General features: G+C 37.3%; 1 protein-coding gene across 3 annotated transcripts in view; it reads left to right on the top strand.

Annotated features, from left to right (window-relative positions):
• klf8 (Kruppel-like factor 8) overlaps nucleotides 1–20,540 on the top strand; it is a 92,904-nt gene that overhangs the window by 63,701 nt on the left and 8,663 nt on the right. For all 3 annotated transcript variants that reach the window (XM_039765895.1, XM_039765894.1, XM_039765896.1), the window contains one exon: nucleotides 15,163–15,274. In XM_039765895.1, coding sequence (XP_039621829.1) covers nucleotides 15,163–15,274 — 112 coding nt within the window. The remainder of the gene's footprint in view (nucleotides 1–15,162; nucleotides 15,275–20,540) is intronic.

Here is a 20,540-nt window from a genome sequence, read left to right as displayed (position 1 = left end):
AGTTTTCAGAATGAAGCAGGGTCCGTCAGTTTCTCTGATGGCAGTTTGTCATCTTTCACCTTTCAGAAGTGATTGGTGTGCAGTAGCAAATTTAGAGGCCAGAGTTTCAGATTTTTATCATAGTCCACAATCAATGAAAGAGATTCATTTTCCTTTAGTACCTCATTTTCAAGTTAATAACCTATTTTTAATTAAGTAATTACAAGTTTTTTGTTTTTTTTTCTCCTAAGTTTGGGTTCACATTTTGATTTTGGCTTTGAGAATACTGCTTTCAGCATTGTTTTGCAGATAACCCAATAGAAGAAGAAGGCTCCCATGTCCCTCACTGCTCCCCACCTTTTCCCCACTAGTAGTGGTGACCTGGCAGTGCAGATCCACACGTGAAAACACTTGCAGCATGTGGTCTGAAAGCAAATGTCACTTTTTATAAAACATGTGGCATAAAAACTGCAACCTACTTAGCTTCACCAGTTAAGGAATAAAATGCTGTTCAGCTGGTAAAATACACTTACAACCCCTATTTGGATGACAGGCAGGTGGCATCCAGGCCGAAAAGCCAGTATTGCTATCTCTCAGTAATGCAGCGTGCACACTTACACATTAACCTTTTTGTAAGCACCCCGTCCTTGATGTCTGCTAACCTTTCAAGCAGTTCACCATTCTGATTGTGTTGGAAGCAGTACTTAATCTGCTGTGCTGGAATCCAGCAAAAGAGACAAAAAATATTACACGCAATTTAAGCAGACATCATTCACTTTGATCTTTCTCTGTTATATTTATGATTTATTTATTTACTTTTTTTTTTTTTTTTACTGTTTTAGCATCATGCGATCATGACGTCATTGTTCCACAATTTTGAAGCCTTGTTTGCCATTATTTCAGATGTCACTGGGGTACATGTCCTCTGTGCACAGTACATCTTCATTGAGGTACAAACAGGACAATAGTCTGGTGGTAGAGAAAATCCTTTTGACTCAGCCTCCAGCACTTTAGTCGAACTTCATGTGCATTAAATGTGTTGTGTTCCATCCATCTCATAACCCCTGACTTCCTCTAACCACCGCAATTATCAACACACCGAGAAACTGAAAATTGCCTATGGTCAAATAACACAGAGCCTCCAAGAATAAACAGAAGGGCTAACAGTGTAAGCTTTAAAAAGTATAGTTTTAGACTATATAAAAATATAAAGTTTCACTTGTGAACATTCAACCATTTCTATGAAGGTGAATGTAGAGAAGTTGGAAAACGTAAGAATGTACAACAAATTAAGAATGAACCATAAAACAAAAAAAAAAATGAATACCACTTTTAACTGTTTTAAAGAGAACACACAAAGTCATTTCAAAGTGCTGGGGTATCCAAGGTGGCAACCCTGATTATAGCCGCCAGGCAAGAGGAAAAGCAAAGAAAAAAGTTCAATCAACAGTATGTCATCTTTACCCGAGACTGTGAGAAGACTGCTTTTTTGAGTAAAATGATGTTTAAGAAAGGTAGTGAGTGTAAGAAGGAAGCGTGCAGAGGCACATTCAGTAGCCATGGTCCAGGTCTGGATCTTCCTGGCTGGAGGAGGAGGAAGATATGAACTGGTTAAGCTGAGATGTGGCATTAAAATGTTTCCCCCGTATCTTCTTTAAAGATACTTCTGTAAAGTTCATGTTATACTCAGAAATTCAACATGGTTTATAGCAGATGTGAGTGTTCAGTTTGGGGTGCTAGTAAGGTATGGCACACTGGAATCCTCACTACATCAGAACATCCTTTTCCAGCCAAGAGTCATTTTACAAGCAAAAGAAGTATTGAGGTTTTTTTCTTTCTTCAATAAAAAATGATGATACTCCTATTAAGTTAGGCGTTTATAAGTCGTTCTTCACCTTTTACAAGAGGTGCTGTCAGTATCTTACTGTCAAATGATTCATAGGTACTTTGTCTTTTCTTAACAATTGTCCTGTTAACAGGGTTTCGAGAAGCAGCTGGAACACACTGTACACTTCACTCTTGTCTGAAGTGCTCTTCTTCAGGTGCTTTCAGCTTTTTGTGTGCATTGTAACATGGTCATCAATGTAAAATTGCCAAATTATTACCATGTCTGTGATTTTCAACACTGGGTGTGTAAAAAAATCCGACAAGTAATGGTTAGACAAGGCATTTCACGGCTCAGGTCTGTATCTTATTGTAAAAAAAATCTCCATTTTGTCCCTGGGGTGTTTTTAATGAGGAACATTTGCTTGTTAAACCCCTAGGTAACAATGATTGAGGGCATTGTCTTTCCAAAACAGGGACAATTCCACCTGCTTATTCAATTTTTATTAATGAGAGATAGTGTCAGGAAGGAAATTAGCAAGCCAGTCAAGTCAAATAAGTAATATATACATGTATACACTACAAAACTCTGAGTAGTTTTTAGATCCCCACTTTGCCTCCTGTAATACCCTTCCAGATATCTTTGCTGTTAAAATTATTTTATACTATGCCCATAGTACATTCCTTGAACTATTAAAAGCTTTTAATTTTTTCACTTTTGTATCTTCTTTAACTCTTACTTTAACTGAAACATTAAAGGTAAGAGTTACAAAGCTGTAGTATAATCTCATACTCTGGGAAGTGCAAGTTTGCAGAATCACCACCCTTTTATAGACTACCTTAATTTATTGTGACTTGGCAAACATACGTGATTACAGTTGTGGGAATTTTAAGAGTAATTTTTTTACATACTTATTAATTTAAGTCCAGATATGTGTAGTACTGATGACTTAGTGATGAACCTGTTGCATATTGGTATGAAGTTCAAGTAGAACGCTGTACACTTCAACTTGAATAAGTCAAAAGAAAATGAGACTTCACAAACCGTCATTATATTTGCTGTTATTTTAATTATATTAACTTCATGAGTTAATGGTGGAGTGGTGGCAATGGCACAATGATCTGTCAGTTGCCAGTTCGAATCCCGTAAACGGCAGAAGTGACTCTATTCGATTGGGCCCTTGAGCAGGGCCCTTAACCTGCTTTGTCCTGGGTATGACGTTAATCTGCATCCAGCCCTGCAAGCAGGTCCTCCAATTGCAGGGAAAACGTGGGGGTTGTTGGCAGGATTGGCACTCCAAACCACTATAAACAAACCTCACACTATGGTGCTGAGGTGGCACCCATTTCACGGCTCCACTCAGATCCCAATTTGGGTGGTTCATCGTGTGGTGGGTGCGGTAACACAATGTAAGATCAGTGCATGCTTCTAACCTTTCTGTCCATGTCATGAGTTAAAGCAAATTTTGTCCATTTCAACAAGGAAACTCAGCTGAAGTACATAATTAAAATATAAAATGAAGAGGATTTGAAAAGGTAAATTATAGAGGCATACCAAGTAAGAGTATGTATGGCATAGAATTGCTTTCCAAAGTACCTTGGAATATTTTTAAGAGAAAAGGGTACCACCTAATAATGAAGATCATTTATATATATATATATATATGTTCTTTTCAACCTACTATTTTATGCCAAATTACTTGCATTTTTAACATGCTCAATGTGCTCTTTGCATATGCGACACACATTTGTATGTTTAATAACTTTGATTTTTAGGATACTTTTTAACTGTTCATCATAGGGTGCATGCTGTCTGTTGAACCTGGATAACAAGAGCACCACTGCACTTTGCAGTTCAAAATCACTTTGACCGCTGCCTTCATGAGCCGTTGAATTGGTTTAGAATTGTGACACTGCTTGACTTGTCTAGATAGATAGATAGCCTACTTTATTAATCCCAAGGGTAAATTCACATAATCCAGCAGCAGTATACTGATACAAAGAAACAATATTAAATTAAATAGTAATAAAAATGAAAAATGAAAAAAATAAAAATAAAAAAGCAGACAATAACTTTGAGTAATGTTAGCATCTACTCCCCGGGGTGGAATTGAAGAGTCGCATAGTGTGTGGTAGGAACGATCTCCTCAGTCTGTCAGTGGAGCAAGACAGTGACAAAAGTCTGTCACTGAAGCTACTCCTCTGTCTGGAGATGATCCTGTTCAGTGGATGCAGTGGATTCTTCCTGATTGACAGGAGTTTGCTTAATGCCCGTCGCTCTGCCACAGATGTTAAACTGTCCAACTTTACTCCTACAATAGAGCCTGCCTCCTTAACAAGTTTGTCCAGGCGTGAGGCGTCTTTCATCTTTATGCTGCCTCCCCAGCACACCACCGCGTAGAAGAGGGCACTCGCCACAACCGTCTGGTAGAACATCTGCAGCATCTTACTGCAGATGTTGAAGGATGCCAACCTTCTCAGAAAGTATAGTCGGCTCTGACCTTTCTTACATAGAGCATCAGTATTGGCAGTCCAGTCCAATTTATCATCCAGCTGCACTCCCAGATATTTATAGGTCTAATTCTATCCACCCACTTTTAAGCAAAATTCATTCATGGTTGTCTCCAATCCTATATGTATTATATATCTGGCTTCAGCAAGACTAGTTCTGGAGTAGTCACCATCATTGCTTTCTCATGTGAAGTTTACTGGAGGTTGTCTCCTCTCTCGGCCACCTTCTAATGCTGCTGCTACTGCTCGGGTCTTCCAGTGTTCCTTCCATGAAGCACTAATGTTAATTTTCTTTCTGCTGCATGCACTGCCTGCACATTTATGCTGTTGGCTCCACTTCACACCGCTCACAAGGTGACAACACCATCTACTTTTATGTTCTTTAAATCTGTGAGCTGATATAAGTTAGGATCTGTTGTTTCTCTGGTAAGTAAACTCGATGCAGGGCAGCACTTACAAAAAAAACAAAAGATTAGTGATAGTCATGAAAAAGGTCCAAAAGGAAACTGCTTTATTTCGGGTATAAACCACAATATTAAAGAACACTCTATTGCAATCTAAAAAGAACACTCTGATGCAGTCTATAGGGTGGTCCAGATCTAATTATGCAACTTTTAATGCAATGCAGGAAAACAATGCAAGACAAAAAAATTGTTTGAAGTATCTTGTAATAAACAAAAATGGACTTACATTGAATTAATTCACTGAATTTTCCATGTAATGTCCCACTTGTCCTCCATTCATTTGTGATTTCTCTATGTAATAAACTTAATAAGTTATAGCATAATGAAAATTGCATAATTAGATCTGGACCACCCTGTACATACAATCTAATTAACACTGGATATGTATTACCTTATATGGATATACTCTATACCAAGTCATGGCATACAAACAACCCCTTAATTGCCAAAGTAAAAGTCTCTTTTATGTACAGGCAAAAACAACAATGATGTTCTATCCTACACTCCCCACTCAGTAAATCAAATCAAAATGACAGTTTTAACATCAGCATCTCAAGAGGTTTTCTTGTCTGTTGCGGACAAGACCCAACACTCTGTTCACAAACTTCTGCAGAAGGCTTAAGATACCAAGGTACCATCATTCACCGTATTTTTGTCTCTGGCTCAGTCCTGGTAAGTTCTGATAGGGAACATTTGCAGTAACAAGTATTGATGTTTCCAATTCTGCTGCACCAGTTTCTGCTTTACCGTCCAGTTCAGATTACTACCCTGTGGCTAACAGTTGGTTTACATGCTGTTTCATCACCTTGCCTTTTACTGATATGAGGTACAGGTCATTGCCCAATTTGTTTTATAATTTTACCTGGTATCCAACTTTTCAACCCCAGTACATTTTATATAACACACTCTGGTGGAGCATAAATTCTCTAGTTACCCATTGTTTTTCAGTATCCTCTGGTTTCTCTTTCATAACTTTGTAAAGTGGTTGCTTCATTACTAACCATGAAGTCCTTACCTGTCTATCCAGAAACAGCTCAACGGTTGCTTTTCCTGTTGTGGTATGAGGTATTGTACAATCAGCAAACAAGAAATTAGCTATCTTTTGCTTTAGGGATCTATGGCAGCCTGTTTGTTTTTCCAGTTCTAGTTTGAATATTTGCATGGTACATTCTGCAACTCCATTGCTTTGCAGACAATAGGGTGCTGAAATCTTGTGTCTTACTGTGTTTAGTGTAAGGAACTCAGCAAATTCAGTGGATGTAAATTGTGGACCATTGTCTGATACTATCTCTTGAGGAAGGCCATAATCAGCAAAACGTTTTCTCAAAACTTCATCCAACTTAGTGGTAGTATTGGTATTCACCTTTTCAATCTCAGCTCATCTAGGATATGCATCTACTAATACTAAGAACATCTGTCCATTTTTTTCACAAAGATCCAAGTGAAGCCTTTGCCAGGGTCTTTCAGCCCAACTCCATAAATTTCCAGGTACTTATTCTGGCATACTACAATTTTCTTGGCAGGATGTGCACACAGCCTCCCTCTCCTCTATCTGCCTATCTAATCCTGGCCACCAAAAATGAGTCCGGGCATTTGCTTTCATTTTTGCTATTCCTGAGTGTGCACCATGTAAGTTGTCCAGTCAGGTACTATGTAACGATGTGGGAATTACCACTCTCAGCCCCCAATATACACAATTGTTCTTAACTGTGAGCTCTACTCTCCTCTGAAAATAAGGCTTCAATTCATCATCATTTAAATACTCTGGCCACCCACTCAGTGTATAAAATTTCACCTTCTTCAACACTAAGTCTCTAGCTGTGGCTTGAGCAGTGTCAGCTGCTGAAATGGGAAGTACATCTAAGCAAGACATTTTGTATTCTAAGCTTGACTTTGGACCAGTCTCTTTTAACAGCAGTCTTGATAATGCATCATCATTCCTGTGCTCGGCAGATTTTTTAAATCGAATCTCGCATTGATAAGATGTCAAGATTAATGCCCATCTTTGTAGTCTGGCAGCAGCTGAAGTGGGAATGGCTGTTTTTGCTCCTCATACTTTGACCAGGGGTTCATGATCAGTGACTAACTCAAATTTTTTGCCATATAAATATTCATGAAGTTTTAACAGCATTAATTCAATAGAAAGTGCCTCCTTTATGATCTGTGAACAGTTCTGCTTGGCCTTACTGAGTGTCCAAGAAGCATACGCAATGGTCCTGTCTGTGCTGTCTGTGTACTTGTGTGCAACCACAGCTCCCACACCACAGAATGAAACATCACAGGCTAAGGACATAGATAAGCCTGGATCAAAATGAACCAGTAATGTTTCTAAACAAAGATAATGCTTGATTTTTCTCAAAAGCTGAATGCACCCACTCTGGCCACAAATACCAATTAGCTGATTTCTCAATTGTTCTGCTAAAGCTGCTCTAAACTAACAATGCTCTGCCAGTCCCTTTAAAACCACTACATATTGTGACACAGACTCCATACCTTGTTGTTTTCTTCTGCGAAATCCATAACGTTCAGCCACTGTATTCCACTTCAGTTCATAAACTCATTTCTTTTGTGGTTCTTGGCGCTATTACATTTTTTAGTAGCTCTTTGAACCAATTATAGTCAGAAACACTGACTTTTTCCTTTTTTTGACAAATAGCATTTGCCATGAAGGAATTTTCAAGCCTCTTTTAAACTAGAAAACCTCTTGTTCGACTCATTAAACTCCAAAGCTGCAGTAATAACATTAGCCATTTTTTTCCGTAACCAGCTAGTTTACTCTTTAATTACTGCTGCCTCGCAATTCCATTCCTCATCACTAGTCTATTGTGTATCAGGTAAGTAAACCACATGCAGGGCAGCAGTCACACAAAAAAACAGAATAATGACAGACATGAGAAAAGTTCAAAAGAAACTTTTCGGACATAAACCACAATATTACACTCTGATGCAATCTAAAAAGCAAGCTCTGATGCAATCTACATGTACTGTGATTCATTGGATATGTATTCTGTTGTATGAATATACTCTATACCAAAGAGTGATATACAAATGAAATGAACAACTCCTTAATTGCCAAAATAAAAGTCCCATTCATTTACAGGAAAAATCAAAGGAGTCCTTTCTTACAGGATCCTTCCCAAGATTGTCATTGGCCCAGGCCAATGGATTAAACCAGAGGAGTGGGGTTTAATAGTTCTTTTCTTTAAGTGCTTGAACATTTCTTTCTCAGACACACACAAACAAATTAGTGCTCCTACCTCACCCGGAAGTGCTTCTGGACCATGCTAACGGACCACCGGAAGTAGTCCTGCATAAAGGATAAAAGAAGCCCACTGTCACTGCTCCAGGAGCCAGAGTCGAGAGGAAGAGACACAGAGTTTGCTGGAGGTGGAGTAGTGGAGATGAACAAGATAGAAAGAGAGAGAAGAAGAAAAAGAAGGCAAAGAAACTACTTAGTGCTATAAAGTGTTTTATTACACTGGGCTGCTGTGGGGAACGATAGGGAAGCCTTTCTCCCTTACTGTATATACTCGATTATAAGGAGGGTGTTGAAACTCGAAAAATCGATCATAAAATCAGACACCGCCTTCTACTCCCGTTCAAAAATGCAACACTTACTGAATTTTATTGCAGCAACACAGTTACCAATTTCTTTCGCCATTTCAATGTCTTTTACTTTAAAACCAGCGTTATATTTTCTTCTGATCGAATGCTTCATCATAGATAAGGGATGCTTTTACGATAAATGTGTATGATGGTGTGAGATACAAAAAAACACAAAACAGTGCAAACGTTGCTTCAGAATACTTCAGGTATTACTGTGTGGTCATGTAGGTATGATACATAGAATAAAAGGCAGTGTGCTCTGTGGTTCCTTCCTCAGGTGGGCATTAGCATAGCATAATCTCTTGGACCAATAACATGAGTGTTCCGCATTCGACTTATATGACTGACATTATAACTTACCAGAAATTATACGGTAAAATCAAGCCCCCACTTATTTGAGGGAGAACTTAAACACGAGTATATACGGTAATAAATGTGATCTGTCCTTGGAACTTGTGCCTGCTGTCCACCTGTGTCGGGTTTGGTCAGCTGGAGCACCCCCTGCAGGCCACAGCTAATAAAAACATGGGTTTATTCAGAATGTCACTGTAAGTTATTTGCAAAACCTCCTGGTTGGAACAGCACACAACAGGTTAGCAGGCAGTTCAGCAGTCTGAGCTCATGCTTTTGGTTGAGGTACAAATGTTTCTACCTAGAGGAATATACAGTAGAAGACAATGTTTGAATTGTAACTGTTCATGCAAATTTCTAGGTTTCTGGTGGGCATATAATATACTTTATGTATCAAAATTTAACTTATGGAAAATTCCTACCTGACATGCAGTAATCAGCACCAAAACTGTGACTTTTGCCAACTAGTAATATAAACCTATAGTGAAAGAACTAGCATTTTTTTTATAAGACACTTTTTTAACTAATGGCAGCTAAATGATTTGACCACAAAACAGTATATACTGTATTTCTTTTGTCTAGTGTTGTGTTTTATTCTTTGCTCAATTTCATTTGTTATTGTTTTCCCATTTAAACTGAACATTGCTGAAATAATGTGAACCCCTTATTACCTGACATTACATGCTTAAAATAATACAATATTAAGCAAAATAAATATTTCTGTAGAACTGCTATGTGAAGCAAAATAGTTTGTTTGCCTAGACATAATAATTTACTTTAAAAAAATTATAGAGATCGATGTGCTGTAAAGATTAAAATAACTGAAAATCAATAAATCAATGATAGTGGAGAACTTAGTTATTATGTGTACTCTAGGGTACAAAGAGATTGCTGTACCCTGGAGATATTTTGAAAGAATATAAATTATTTAAAGTTTTAAGGCTAGCCCTGGTACTTGAAGAATGATACTTATATTACAGATAAATTAATGGAAACGGGCATTACAAAAACAAGATGAGTAATGCTTTTTTCACTAATTGATTAGAGTTTTATGTCAAAGCAAAATAATCATTTGACAGCAAGAAAGTTTGTTTAATTATGGCTATCACAATACTTTAGATTAGTTAACCTATGAGAAATTTAACATCAGATTACAAGTTATACAAGTTTGTAAATTTTAGATGATGGGTTTGTGGATTGTCTTAAATTGATTATGCATTAGAGTCTTTTTGGTCTGACTGGGACGTGCAGAGAACGTGTAAATTAATCAGGTTAAACAGATAACTACGGTATAGTGAATTAAATGTCTAGAGAGGCACATCATCAGAAGTTAAGTTTGAGTGCACACGTATAATAATTAAGTACAACATATTTTAATGTACAGATTTCCTAATCAAAATTAAAATCTGTTCATCCATTTTTTGAACGTGTTCATTCTTATTCTTCATTTGCAATGACCTGCAACCTATCCTGGCAGATTCTCTGAAAATCAGTTTCTGGTTCTACTCATTTACACAGCGATACTATCTCTTACAAACCATTTTCTAGTTGATCATAACTACACAATCTGGGGTAGAAATGAGCTTTCTCGAAAGACGTATGAGCAATAATGGTTATGTCACTCTCCATGACAAGTATGTACAAAAGTAAAAATGCTGGTAGAATGGTGAATTATATATCATGCTGGTAAGAGTGCAAATTGTTTTTAAGATGTAGAGTGCACTTGTATAGCCATAAGTCAAATACTGTTTGCAAATTTAGTCTCCATATTACCAAAAGAACTCATACATTGCTGAGAAAGCCCAAAGTTTTGAGATATGAAAAAAGATATCAGTTTTTCACTGAAAGACAATTGGAACTAAGAAATATTTTCAAATCGTATGAAGGGAATGGAACAAGTAAGGTGGATGTTCTGTTTTATTTAAAATATCTTCCTTAATAAGGTATGAGCAGAGATTGAATCTGTTTAAAGCAATTTTTTTCTGCTTTCTCAGAAACTATTTCTTTAAACAAATAATTGTAGATGCATAGATCAAGTTATAGTCAAATGCTGATGGTCCATTGGTAAAGCAATAGTCTGGGTTGCTATCAGGTGATTCGTATAATATAACCTTTTTTGAATGACTACCAGCTTGTCCAGTCATAGTCATTCCAAGTGTCCAACTTTTGTACGCTTTTATTGCATAGTGCTCAGTTGTCAATCCACTTGTCAGTATTTGCCCTATGCCCCACGCACCCAGTTAGGTTAATGGCTGGGGTTTGCCCAGCTTGGAGCGGGCGATAGCTGCCCAATGAGATAAGCTCCTGGCGTCCTTCACCAATCAAGCATCTTATAACTGGTGACTGCTTTTACCCGTGTCCAGGGGCACTGCAACCATGCCATTGAAAAAGATGAAAATAAAAGTTTTACATGCTTCTGTTTTCCTAATATAGTAACAAATTGCAAACCATGTGTAGAGCCAGCATGATTTACGTAGCTTCCTAACTGGTACCAGAATTGAACAATTTGAATGCTGAGGATATTTTAAGTGTTTCCAGTACCCATTGTTAGTCGACCTAGTCTAAGTCAATATTATTTTATATTTTTAAGACATGCACCACATATGCAAAGGCATAGAAGCACAATTTAAATATGTCATACAGCCCACAAGCATTTGTATAGATGGTGTGAGAAAAGTGAAAGACCAGTGTAACAAACAAACTTTTAACTACTGTAGTGAGAATATGCAAAGTCCAAACAAGACAACTAAGCTCTCAGTCTGTTATTTTAAAGTTCTGAATAGTAGAACGCTTAGAGAAGGACCATCTGCAGTGTTGTAAACCATTAAATTGCTATTTAATGTAGCATCTCACCAGCCAGCTAAAAGGTCATTTCACTAACTAAAGTGAAGAGATTCATATATTCTTAAACATTTCTCAGGTCACCTAAATGACTTATGATGGAAGGATGACATTTTAGTAACATATTATCTGAAATGTCACGTAGGTTAATGCATGTTTTCTTGGCTAAGTTGAAACACATTATTTATAAATCAATTCTGTGTTTTGCCACCCTTTTATTTTGAGTCAGAACACCTTTGGGGCAGAACACTGAAGCTCGTTGTGCTTTGGCTATTATCATGTTTCCCTTAGTAAACACTGAAAAGTTAAAAGTAGATAGAAATATTGGGGCATTGTGTGTTGGTTTACTGTGGTGCAGCAGCTTAAAAGAAAACAGGATTGTGTTTTCATACTTTATTGAAAGATGTAATCACCAGGAGCCGAACAGCTTTATTACAATTCTGGGGTTGGAATCAATTTCAGAATGCAGCTGTCCTTGTCACATGGAGTCATTTGTGAGGTCTGCCAGGCTGTGGTGACACAATATCATCAAGGAAGGTGAAAGTCACTTTGGGCAGTTGCTGTATTCTAATTCATACAATCGATCCATTATAATGAAGTGTGTGTGTGTGTAATGTTGTTGTTTTTTTTTTAGGTAAATGTGTGCCTGAAACACATTCTAGCAAAACCCAGTGCATTGTAGATCAGATGAAAATCTTTTGTGAGTAAAAAGCATTCAGTGTTATGTTTAGATTGGATAGAGAATACTAGTGCTAGATCTACCAAGACTGACTCCTGTGTTCTGTCTGTTTTAAATCTGAGACTGATACTGTGATGTAGTGCTAATTGATGATGGCTGCCATGCTACTGATTCACACCATTGGCTTTTATGAGATGAGCCATACTTCAGTGATCATGAATAATATACTGGTACTTCATGATCCTCCACTACAAGGGCTATATGTTAGGATACTCTGAAATTTTCAGCTACTACAAAGAAGCATAAATTCCATTTTTTTGTTGCCTAAAATGTGTTTATTTATTTATTTATTTTTATTACAATTGCCATTACAATTATTAATCTTATACATGATGGACAGTACTATGTCCAGATAGTAAAATGTGTATCAGACAAAAGTACATTTTGGCATAACATTCCTAAAAAAAAAGTCTTTTGCATTAACTCTTTCAAGGAGTTGATGATGGTAATCGACTGTAAACTGTGACAAAACCAACCGTTATGTTTTAGTTGGACTCTCGTTGCTTGAAGGAAAGTTAGATTCATTGGTCTGACCGAGATTTCCTGCACTTGCATGAGTAGCAAGGCACAAACAATGGCAAAAATGGCACTGACATCTGGTCAAAGATCAAAGCGAATGCATCAAGCAAAATTCTCCGTGGACGACATTTTGTCTGTTATCTCTGAACTGGACTATGACTTGTCAGACTCCGATTTTGATACAAGTGATTCAAAATGAATGTGAGGTTCCAGCTTCAGATGATTGGTCCCCAGCTAATTGTTGTACTGACAATGTTGGCCAGGGAGGACTGCAACTTAACAATGATAAGAAGTAGAAACCAGATTGCAATGCACTGCGACCGTGTCCCAGCCATGCAAAGACAGCCTGGCCACATATTCTTGGCAAACTGGCAGCCAGAGCATGCAGCAAAAGACGTTTTCTGTGTAAAGCCATTGCTTTTCAGAAACTGGTTTTTTTTGGGAAAAAATATTCAGCCCTCAAAGAGTTAAACCATAATCAATAATCAAAACCCCATCCCTTCCCAATTTTAAAGGCCAGCTGAGCAAAAGACACATTACAAGATTCCTCCTTGTGTATATTAAAACATCAACAACAACAAAAAAAATGAAAGAACGCATTAGCATATGTCAGAACAAAATTCATGAATTCTTGCCAAATTATAAAGGAACTTTGCAACATTCAATTTTTTGGGGGTTTTATACTATAGCACATTGCTTTTCTCTTGAGCTGTAGGGGTGAAATAGAAATCTTTCCGTTGAGCAAGGCAAGTTCACATGGTAACAAAGTAGCATAGGAGAATTGATTAGTTGTTGCATAATTTCATCCTATCTAGTATTACTCCAAACAGTGGAATTAAAGGATTATTAATATTAATAATTAATAAAATAATAATATATTATATATCAAATAAGACAATATTTTTTATCCAAAATGGTCATCCTATAGGACAGTTCCAATATATATATCACTTAACAACTCTGGTGATGGCGTCCACAGTAAGGATCCTGCCCCTGACAGATTTTAGATAATTCTGATCTTGAAGCATGCGTGCAGTGTACAATTTTAAGATAATTTACAACGTGTTTTGTGCAGACTGATGAAGAATGTGTTTTGTGAATGATGGAAGTCCATTTTGTCTGACATTAATTAAGGCATCCTGTCTCTATTGTTAAGTAAGATAATCTGTTGGTGCACACCATGAAATTAGTTGATGAAGGCTGGAAATGCTATAGATTATCCTCCTTATTACAAGCTAATATATGTTCAAGACTAGGTATGATAGAAGAGTTAGAGAAATTGGGCATTTTGCTTTTGACACAACATCTAAAACCCTTGTCACACTTCACAACTCCTCAGTTGTGATCTTCGTTTACATAATCTTAGTGAGTTGTCGGCAAGCTCTCAAGGCCGTCACTTGTGGAGTTTGACATCCTCGATGACTTAATCAGATCGGCCTGTGCCTTGTTCCAACAAAATCTGACAGGTCTTATTTTAAGTCATAAGGTCGTCTCATATGTGTGTGTGAGAGATAAAAACCAGTGGACGCTCAGCTAAAATTACAATGTATACAATGTAGCCACAAGGCAAGAAGAAAATGGGTGTTTTAGACTGCAAAAACAGAAATGAGGTGTGTCTGTCTGATGTTTTGTGTTTGGTGTACCATGATAGAATGGAAAAAGGAAAAAGATGGCCCAAGACTGGGGCTTACTTTTCCATACCTAAAAAAAAAATTAATTCAGCCACTGGGCATTGTCAGACAGCACATAATTTGGAATATGAAACAGTTAAAAGTCACAATGCGGTTGTTAAATATGTCATCCCCTGTGATTTCTAGTCATGTATTCTGGCATTCTTAAGGCAATGAGATCCAGCAAATGCAATTTGAAATGCTCACCAGCTAGAAGTTGTGTAATGTGCCACCATTGTAACATTGTACATAAAAAATGGTGTTTGAGGAAAAGTTAATCAAAGGACGCACACACAGGGTGAATACAGAGGTCTGTAAAGAAGACTTTATGATTTCCATGAATTAAATACTGGTATCTGTATCTTTTTTAGGGCTTTCTGTCATTGATTGTTCTGTTTTTGTTTCATTTGTCTCTTTTAGGCACTAAACTAAACTGCAGTGTGACAATATGTTAACAGCAAAAAACTGAAGTTTTATTGAGACTTCGTTCAATTTAAGAACTTTTAGTTAAAAGTCTTGTGATCTTTTCATTTTGTTTTGAATTCTTACATTTTTTTCTTCTGGATTGAAAAATGTTTTTGATGTAAAATGCCTAAATATATAAAGCTGTAAATTAAGTAATTGTTGTTTCTTATTTTTCCAAAATTGTTTTCTATAGTACGGATCAAGCCAGGCTCTGCTTCTCCAGTAGAAATTCACAGCGATAGTGATGTAGAAAGTGGCACAGAGACTGATTCGGTGTCCTGTCATCCATTGCATTCTGGCATGGAGTAAGTATTTTTGTTATTCGAGGGTAGGGAAAATTAAATGAGACATTTTTAAAAGCTAGTGTCTTGATCCAGTTATGCACTTTTCATGTTCAAGGTTCTCAGTTTTTCATTAACATACTATTTAAAAGTCTTAACAAAAAAAAAAAAAGTATGTATTGTCAAAAAGAATTTATGTGTCTACCTGTTTTATATTTTATCTTAACCTAGAGTGTTTTTAGAATGTATCTGAACAATTTATTCCTGTCCTTGGCCAGGCATGAAAAAACATAACTATTTATTTATTTATTTATTTGTATATATATATGTATGCATTTATTTATTTATTTAGCACTTTAAAAACAACATCAGGGCTGGCCAAAGTGCTGTACAATAAAACCCAACGTATAAGACACACAATGACCAAAAGGATAAAAGAAACAGAAACATGTAAGAGATGAAGAAATTCACAATAATAAAAAAATACACAGATAGTCAACTAAGGTCCCAGTCAACATCTCACACCGGGTCAAAGGCCAGAGAATAAAAGTGTGTTTTTAAATAAGATTTAAAGACAGCAAGGGAAGGAGCCTGCCTAACGTGAAATGGCAAATTGTTCCACAGTTTTGGAGCTGCAACTGAAAAAGCCTGATCACCTCAGAGTTTGCAGCGTGTCTTAGGAACAAGTAAAAACATCTGGTCTGCTGACCCGAGAGAGTGAGATGGTACATAAGGGTGCAGCAGTTCCGACAAATGAAATGGAGCACAACCATTAAAGGATTTAAAACCAAATACTTAAATCTTAAAATGGATTCAAAAACGAACTTTAGATAGATAGATACTTTATTAATCCCAAGGGGAAATTCACATAAATTCACTTTAAGCCAGTGAAGGGAAGCATAAATTGGGGTAATGTGCTCTTGCTTGTTTATACCAGTTAAAAATTGAGCAGTGGCATTTTGCACCAGACGAGAAGTTCTAAAAGTTGGTATCACTGTTTCAAGGTTGCGTTTAGACAAAACAGGCTTGATTTTTGACAGCCGCCTCAACTGGAAAAAGCAAGATTTTACCACTGTGTTCACATGGCTATCAAGTTTTAAAGTAGAATCCATTTTCACACCTAAATTTGTGATCATGGATTTCTCATATTGAGCCATAGTGGAAAGTTCAATGCAGGGGGTCCCGCTGGTGCCATTGGGTCTAAACAACATGACTTCTGTCTTGTTTTCATTAACATTTAAAAAATGTAATGCCATCCAACTCCTGATGTCAATAAGGCAATCGAGGAGCTGGACAGAGCATGGACCAGGGCGCTTCAGAGGGAAATAAACCTGATAGTCATTTGCATAAAGATAAAAGGAAACACCATGTTTCCGGAAAATAGCGCCGAGTGGCAGCAGGTACAAGGAGAACAGAAGAGGTCCCAGGATGGAGCCCTGTAGAGATGGAGGTAAAATCATCGATGCTGACATAAAAACTTCTATCCGAGAGCTAGGACCTAAACCATTGGAGAGCTGAACCTGTGAGCCCATCCACTGCTCCAGCCTGGAGATGAGGATCTCATGGTCTATAGTGTCAAAGGCAGCTGTTAAATCCAAAAGCATGATTAGTAAGTACACAGTCACCAGAGTCCACTGCCAAAAGAATATCATTAAAAACCCTTAACAGAGTGGAATAAGTGCTGTAATAAGTTTTAAACCCAGAATGGAACACTTCCAGAATTGTGTGTTCATCCAAGAAAGACTTCAGTTGGGTATAGATGACTTTTTCCAAAAGCTTAGACAAAAAAGGTAGCTTGGAAATAGGCCTAAAGTTTGACTTAACAGAGTGGTCTAGACTTGTTTTTTTCAGGAGGGGTTGCACAACAGCATGTTTAAAATTTTTAAACAACACACTAGAGGTTAAACAACTATTAATAATAGTAAGACTAGAAGGACCCAAGGTACAAAAGACCTCCTTTAGTCGAGGAGGGACAAAATCAAGGGGGGAGCCATGTGCAATGTGGGTACATTGGGACTTTCTAGAGCAGGTTCTTGGCCGTCTTGTTAGGCTCCTGTCTTTTTGACTTAAGGGGGTTTTCTGTGACTGAAAATGCATTGGACCACAACTAAATATACTTTGAAAAAACACTAACTTTGTCTTTCAGTTATTCTCGTTGACTGGTACTATTTTCATGCTTTTCAATGCAGAATTTTTACTGACAAATCTTCAAGTGACGCTGTGACTGAGGTTACACAAATTAAAGGGCACTTGGAAAACTTGCAAAATATCTTTGTATATTTGCAAGTTAAATCTCTGTCTTAGGGATGTGTTGGCATCCCATACCATTATCATATAAAGTATGTGTCCACTTTACACTGTACTGAAGTTTAACTTTAAGCTTGCATACTTTAGGAATTCTAAATGGCAATTTATGTCGAACAACAAAAGATGTTTGACAATGTAAATTATGTAAAACCTAAACTTTTTTTTTATTAAACATAACATAATGTTGCAGAGTTGAAGATGCTACGATTTTTCTCTCAGAGTAACGAGAGTAGACAGGATTAGAAATGAGTAAATTTAAGGCACAAAACAGGTATGACAGTTGGTGACCAAGTGAGAGAGTCTCAATTGAGATGGTTTGGGCACTGGCACAGGAGAGATGCGGGGTACTTCAGGAAAAGAATGTTGAGGATGGAAATGCCAGGCAAGAGGAAAAGAGGAAGACCAAAGAGGAGGTTTATGGATGTGGTGAGGGGGGACATGAAGGCAGTCGGTATGGCAGAAAATGATGTAAAAGACAGGGATAGATAGAGACGGGTGATCCGCTGTGGTGACCTCTAAATGAGAGCAGCTGAAAATAGAAGAAGAACATAATGTTCCCACTTAAACCACTTCAGGATTGCCAAATACTGGAATTGTACCCAGCATAGGGTGCCAGTCCATCGCAGGGCCTGCTTATGTACATACCCATGAACACACAGAGCCAATTTACATTTGTCAATACATAATGACCTTTGGAATGTGGCTGGAAAACCGCAATAGCCAAGTAACAACCCATGAAGGCAGTGACCAGGTGCTGGATTAAGACCAGGATCTGTGTGGCAGTAGTGCCAGTAACTATGCCATCATTCTGCCTTATATGAAACAATATAGGGTTTTATAAAATTGCAGTACAGGGAATTAATGCAATAAAAATCACAAGTTAACTGTTCCTTAATAAAGAAATACAGCTGCCATTACACCCTGTTTAATAACGTTATATGGATTTTCACAAACAGGAAGAGAGACAAAACCTTCTGATATCAACATTATTACTCCCAATTACTTTAGTCACTCAATCATCGAAGAACTACCGCCTAATTTATTTTTAACAAATTAGTAAGTCACACTAATTTATTACTCTCTTTATGTTTTTTCTGGAATCTTGCTTTTTATTTATTTCTTTGTCACACATCCAAGTACTGTTTCTTTGTTCATTTGATTTACATTTCTCTGCCCTGTCAAAGTAAAAATAGGCGTGACAAATCTGAGCATTTTTTGCAGAGCTCAGGTGCTTATTGCGTAATTGTTGTTTATGCTAAATAGGAGTTACCTCCACCTACAACGCGCTGAGTGAATGTACATTTTTAATGGAATCTTGGGTTTCATGTACTATAGTATCTCCTGCTTATGAACGACTTGAAATGTTATAATCAAGGACCTGTATAGTAGAAAGTCAGTTGCTTTATTTATGTGTTACCTGGAGATCAGAATTCTTACTCACACTTACACGTAATAGCCCATACAACCTCAATGACTACATACAGTAAAGAATATACAGTATAGTAACGACATTTAGCATTTACTTGGATGTTGCTGGCAGGTGAGGTCCAGGAGTGGAGCACAATGTATGACATCTTGGTTCTTGTGACTCATTCAGTTAGAGTCCAGAAACATACAGACATCCCTGTAATTGCACAAAGATTCTCTAGAAGTGTGGCAGAACAACGGTGGCAGGCTCTAATATGGAGGATTCACAAGAAGAATGGTTCATAGTTTGCTCAGGATCACTGCCATTTATCCAGTGAGCCCTTCTCCTCAAGGTACAGGAGGCAGCAGCAACAAGTGAATGCTTGGTGTGAATCATGTTTGACACTTGCAGACATTTCTGTTAATGATGAGGGGAATGCTGCAAAATGTAAAGAAGTGGATCTCTTTAACAATTTCTGATCAAGGCCTCCATTTGTTGTTCTAGTTACAATATCAAAAAATATATACTTTATATCGTTTTATTATCCAGAGATGTTTTATGTTTAGCATCAAATTGACGTTTAACTGCCTCATGAGAAGGCCTCCAGTTTTTGCTGAACATACCCCAGTGCATGTAATGTTACATCCTTTTTAGCATTTTGTAAATGCCTCTGTTCATTTTAGATTTGCCCGTTTTTCTTAACCGCATAGGCATTTTAAAACAGCAACGCCAATCACCTTCTGCAAGACTGTGAACACTGCCTCATGTTTATACATTCTTTAAAATAATATGTTTTAATACCAATGTTTTAAATTGGAATGCTGATGGCAGTTTGTGCCTTAATATGTGCACTTTACGTAATTTGACTAGGCTGAAACTATAGTCATGGGCTTTAATTGCAGCAGCTCCTTATTTAGATTGTGGGTGCATTAAAAACACACAAGCACTCTTGTGTCTTCTCTGTAGAGAACCTGTATGTGTGTCTGTTGGCCGGCTACTTCACCAAGGCACCCGTCTTCCACTATTTCCACGAGGCATTCTCATGAGTCAGGTTAACTGGACACTTTCAACTGTGTCTGAATGAGTGATTGTGGGTGAATGTACTTGTATGCGTGAGCGGGCCTTGTGATGGATTGGCATCCCGTCCAGGGCAGGCCTCCACCTTTTCCCCAGTGCTGGGTTGCAAAGTGAATGGATGAATAAGTGGATAGATAGATGGATGGAAAATAGTTAATATCATAAAATAAAAGACCATATCTCTGTCATCCCACGATCAAGGGAATGCAATATTTTGGAACATTTTCAATGGATCCTCTGCAAAGGCTACCCATTTTCTACAAAGCATAACTTTTATTTGAGAAAATGGTGTAAAAAATGTAGAATGTTCTACGTTTATTGTATCTTGTATAAATGCTTTATTATCAAATAAGACTGATGGAGCACAAAAATACAAAAATAGGAAAATTATACATTGTTTCTTACAGAGACTCTTGAAGGCCATTCAACAAATGTTGATTATAAACTTTATTTTATTATTCTGTAGTATAAGAAGAAGCAAAAAATTTAAATGAATAG

The sequence above is a fragment of the Polypterus senegalus genome, chromosome 10 (genome assembly GCF_016835505.1).
Source record: "Polypterus senegalus isolate Bchr_013 chromosome 10, ASM1683550v1, whole genome shotgun sequence".
Taxonomy (NCBI): domain Eukaryota; kingdom Metazoa; phylum Chordata; class Cladistia; order Polypteriformes; family Polypteridae; genus Polypterus; species Polypterus senegalus.
The sequence above is the reverse complement of the archived record's forward strand: the minus strand, read 5'-3'. Positions and strand labels throughout refer to the sequence as shown.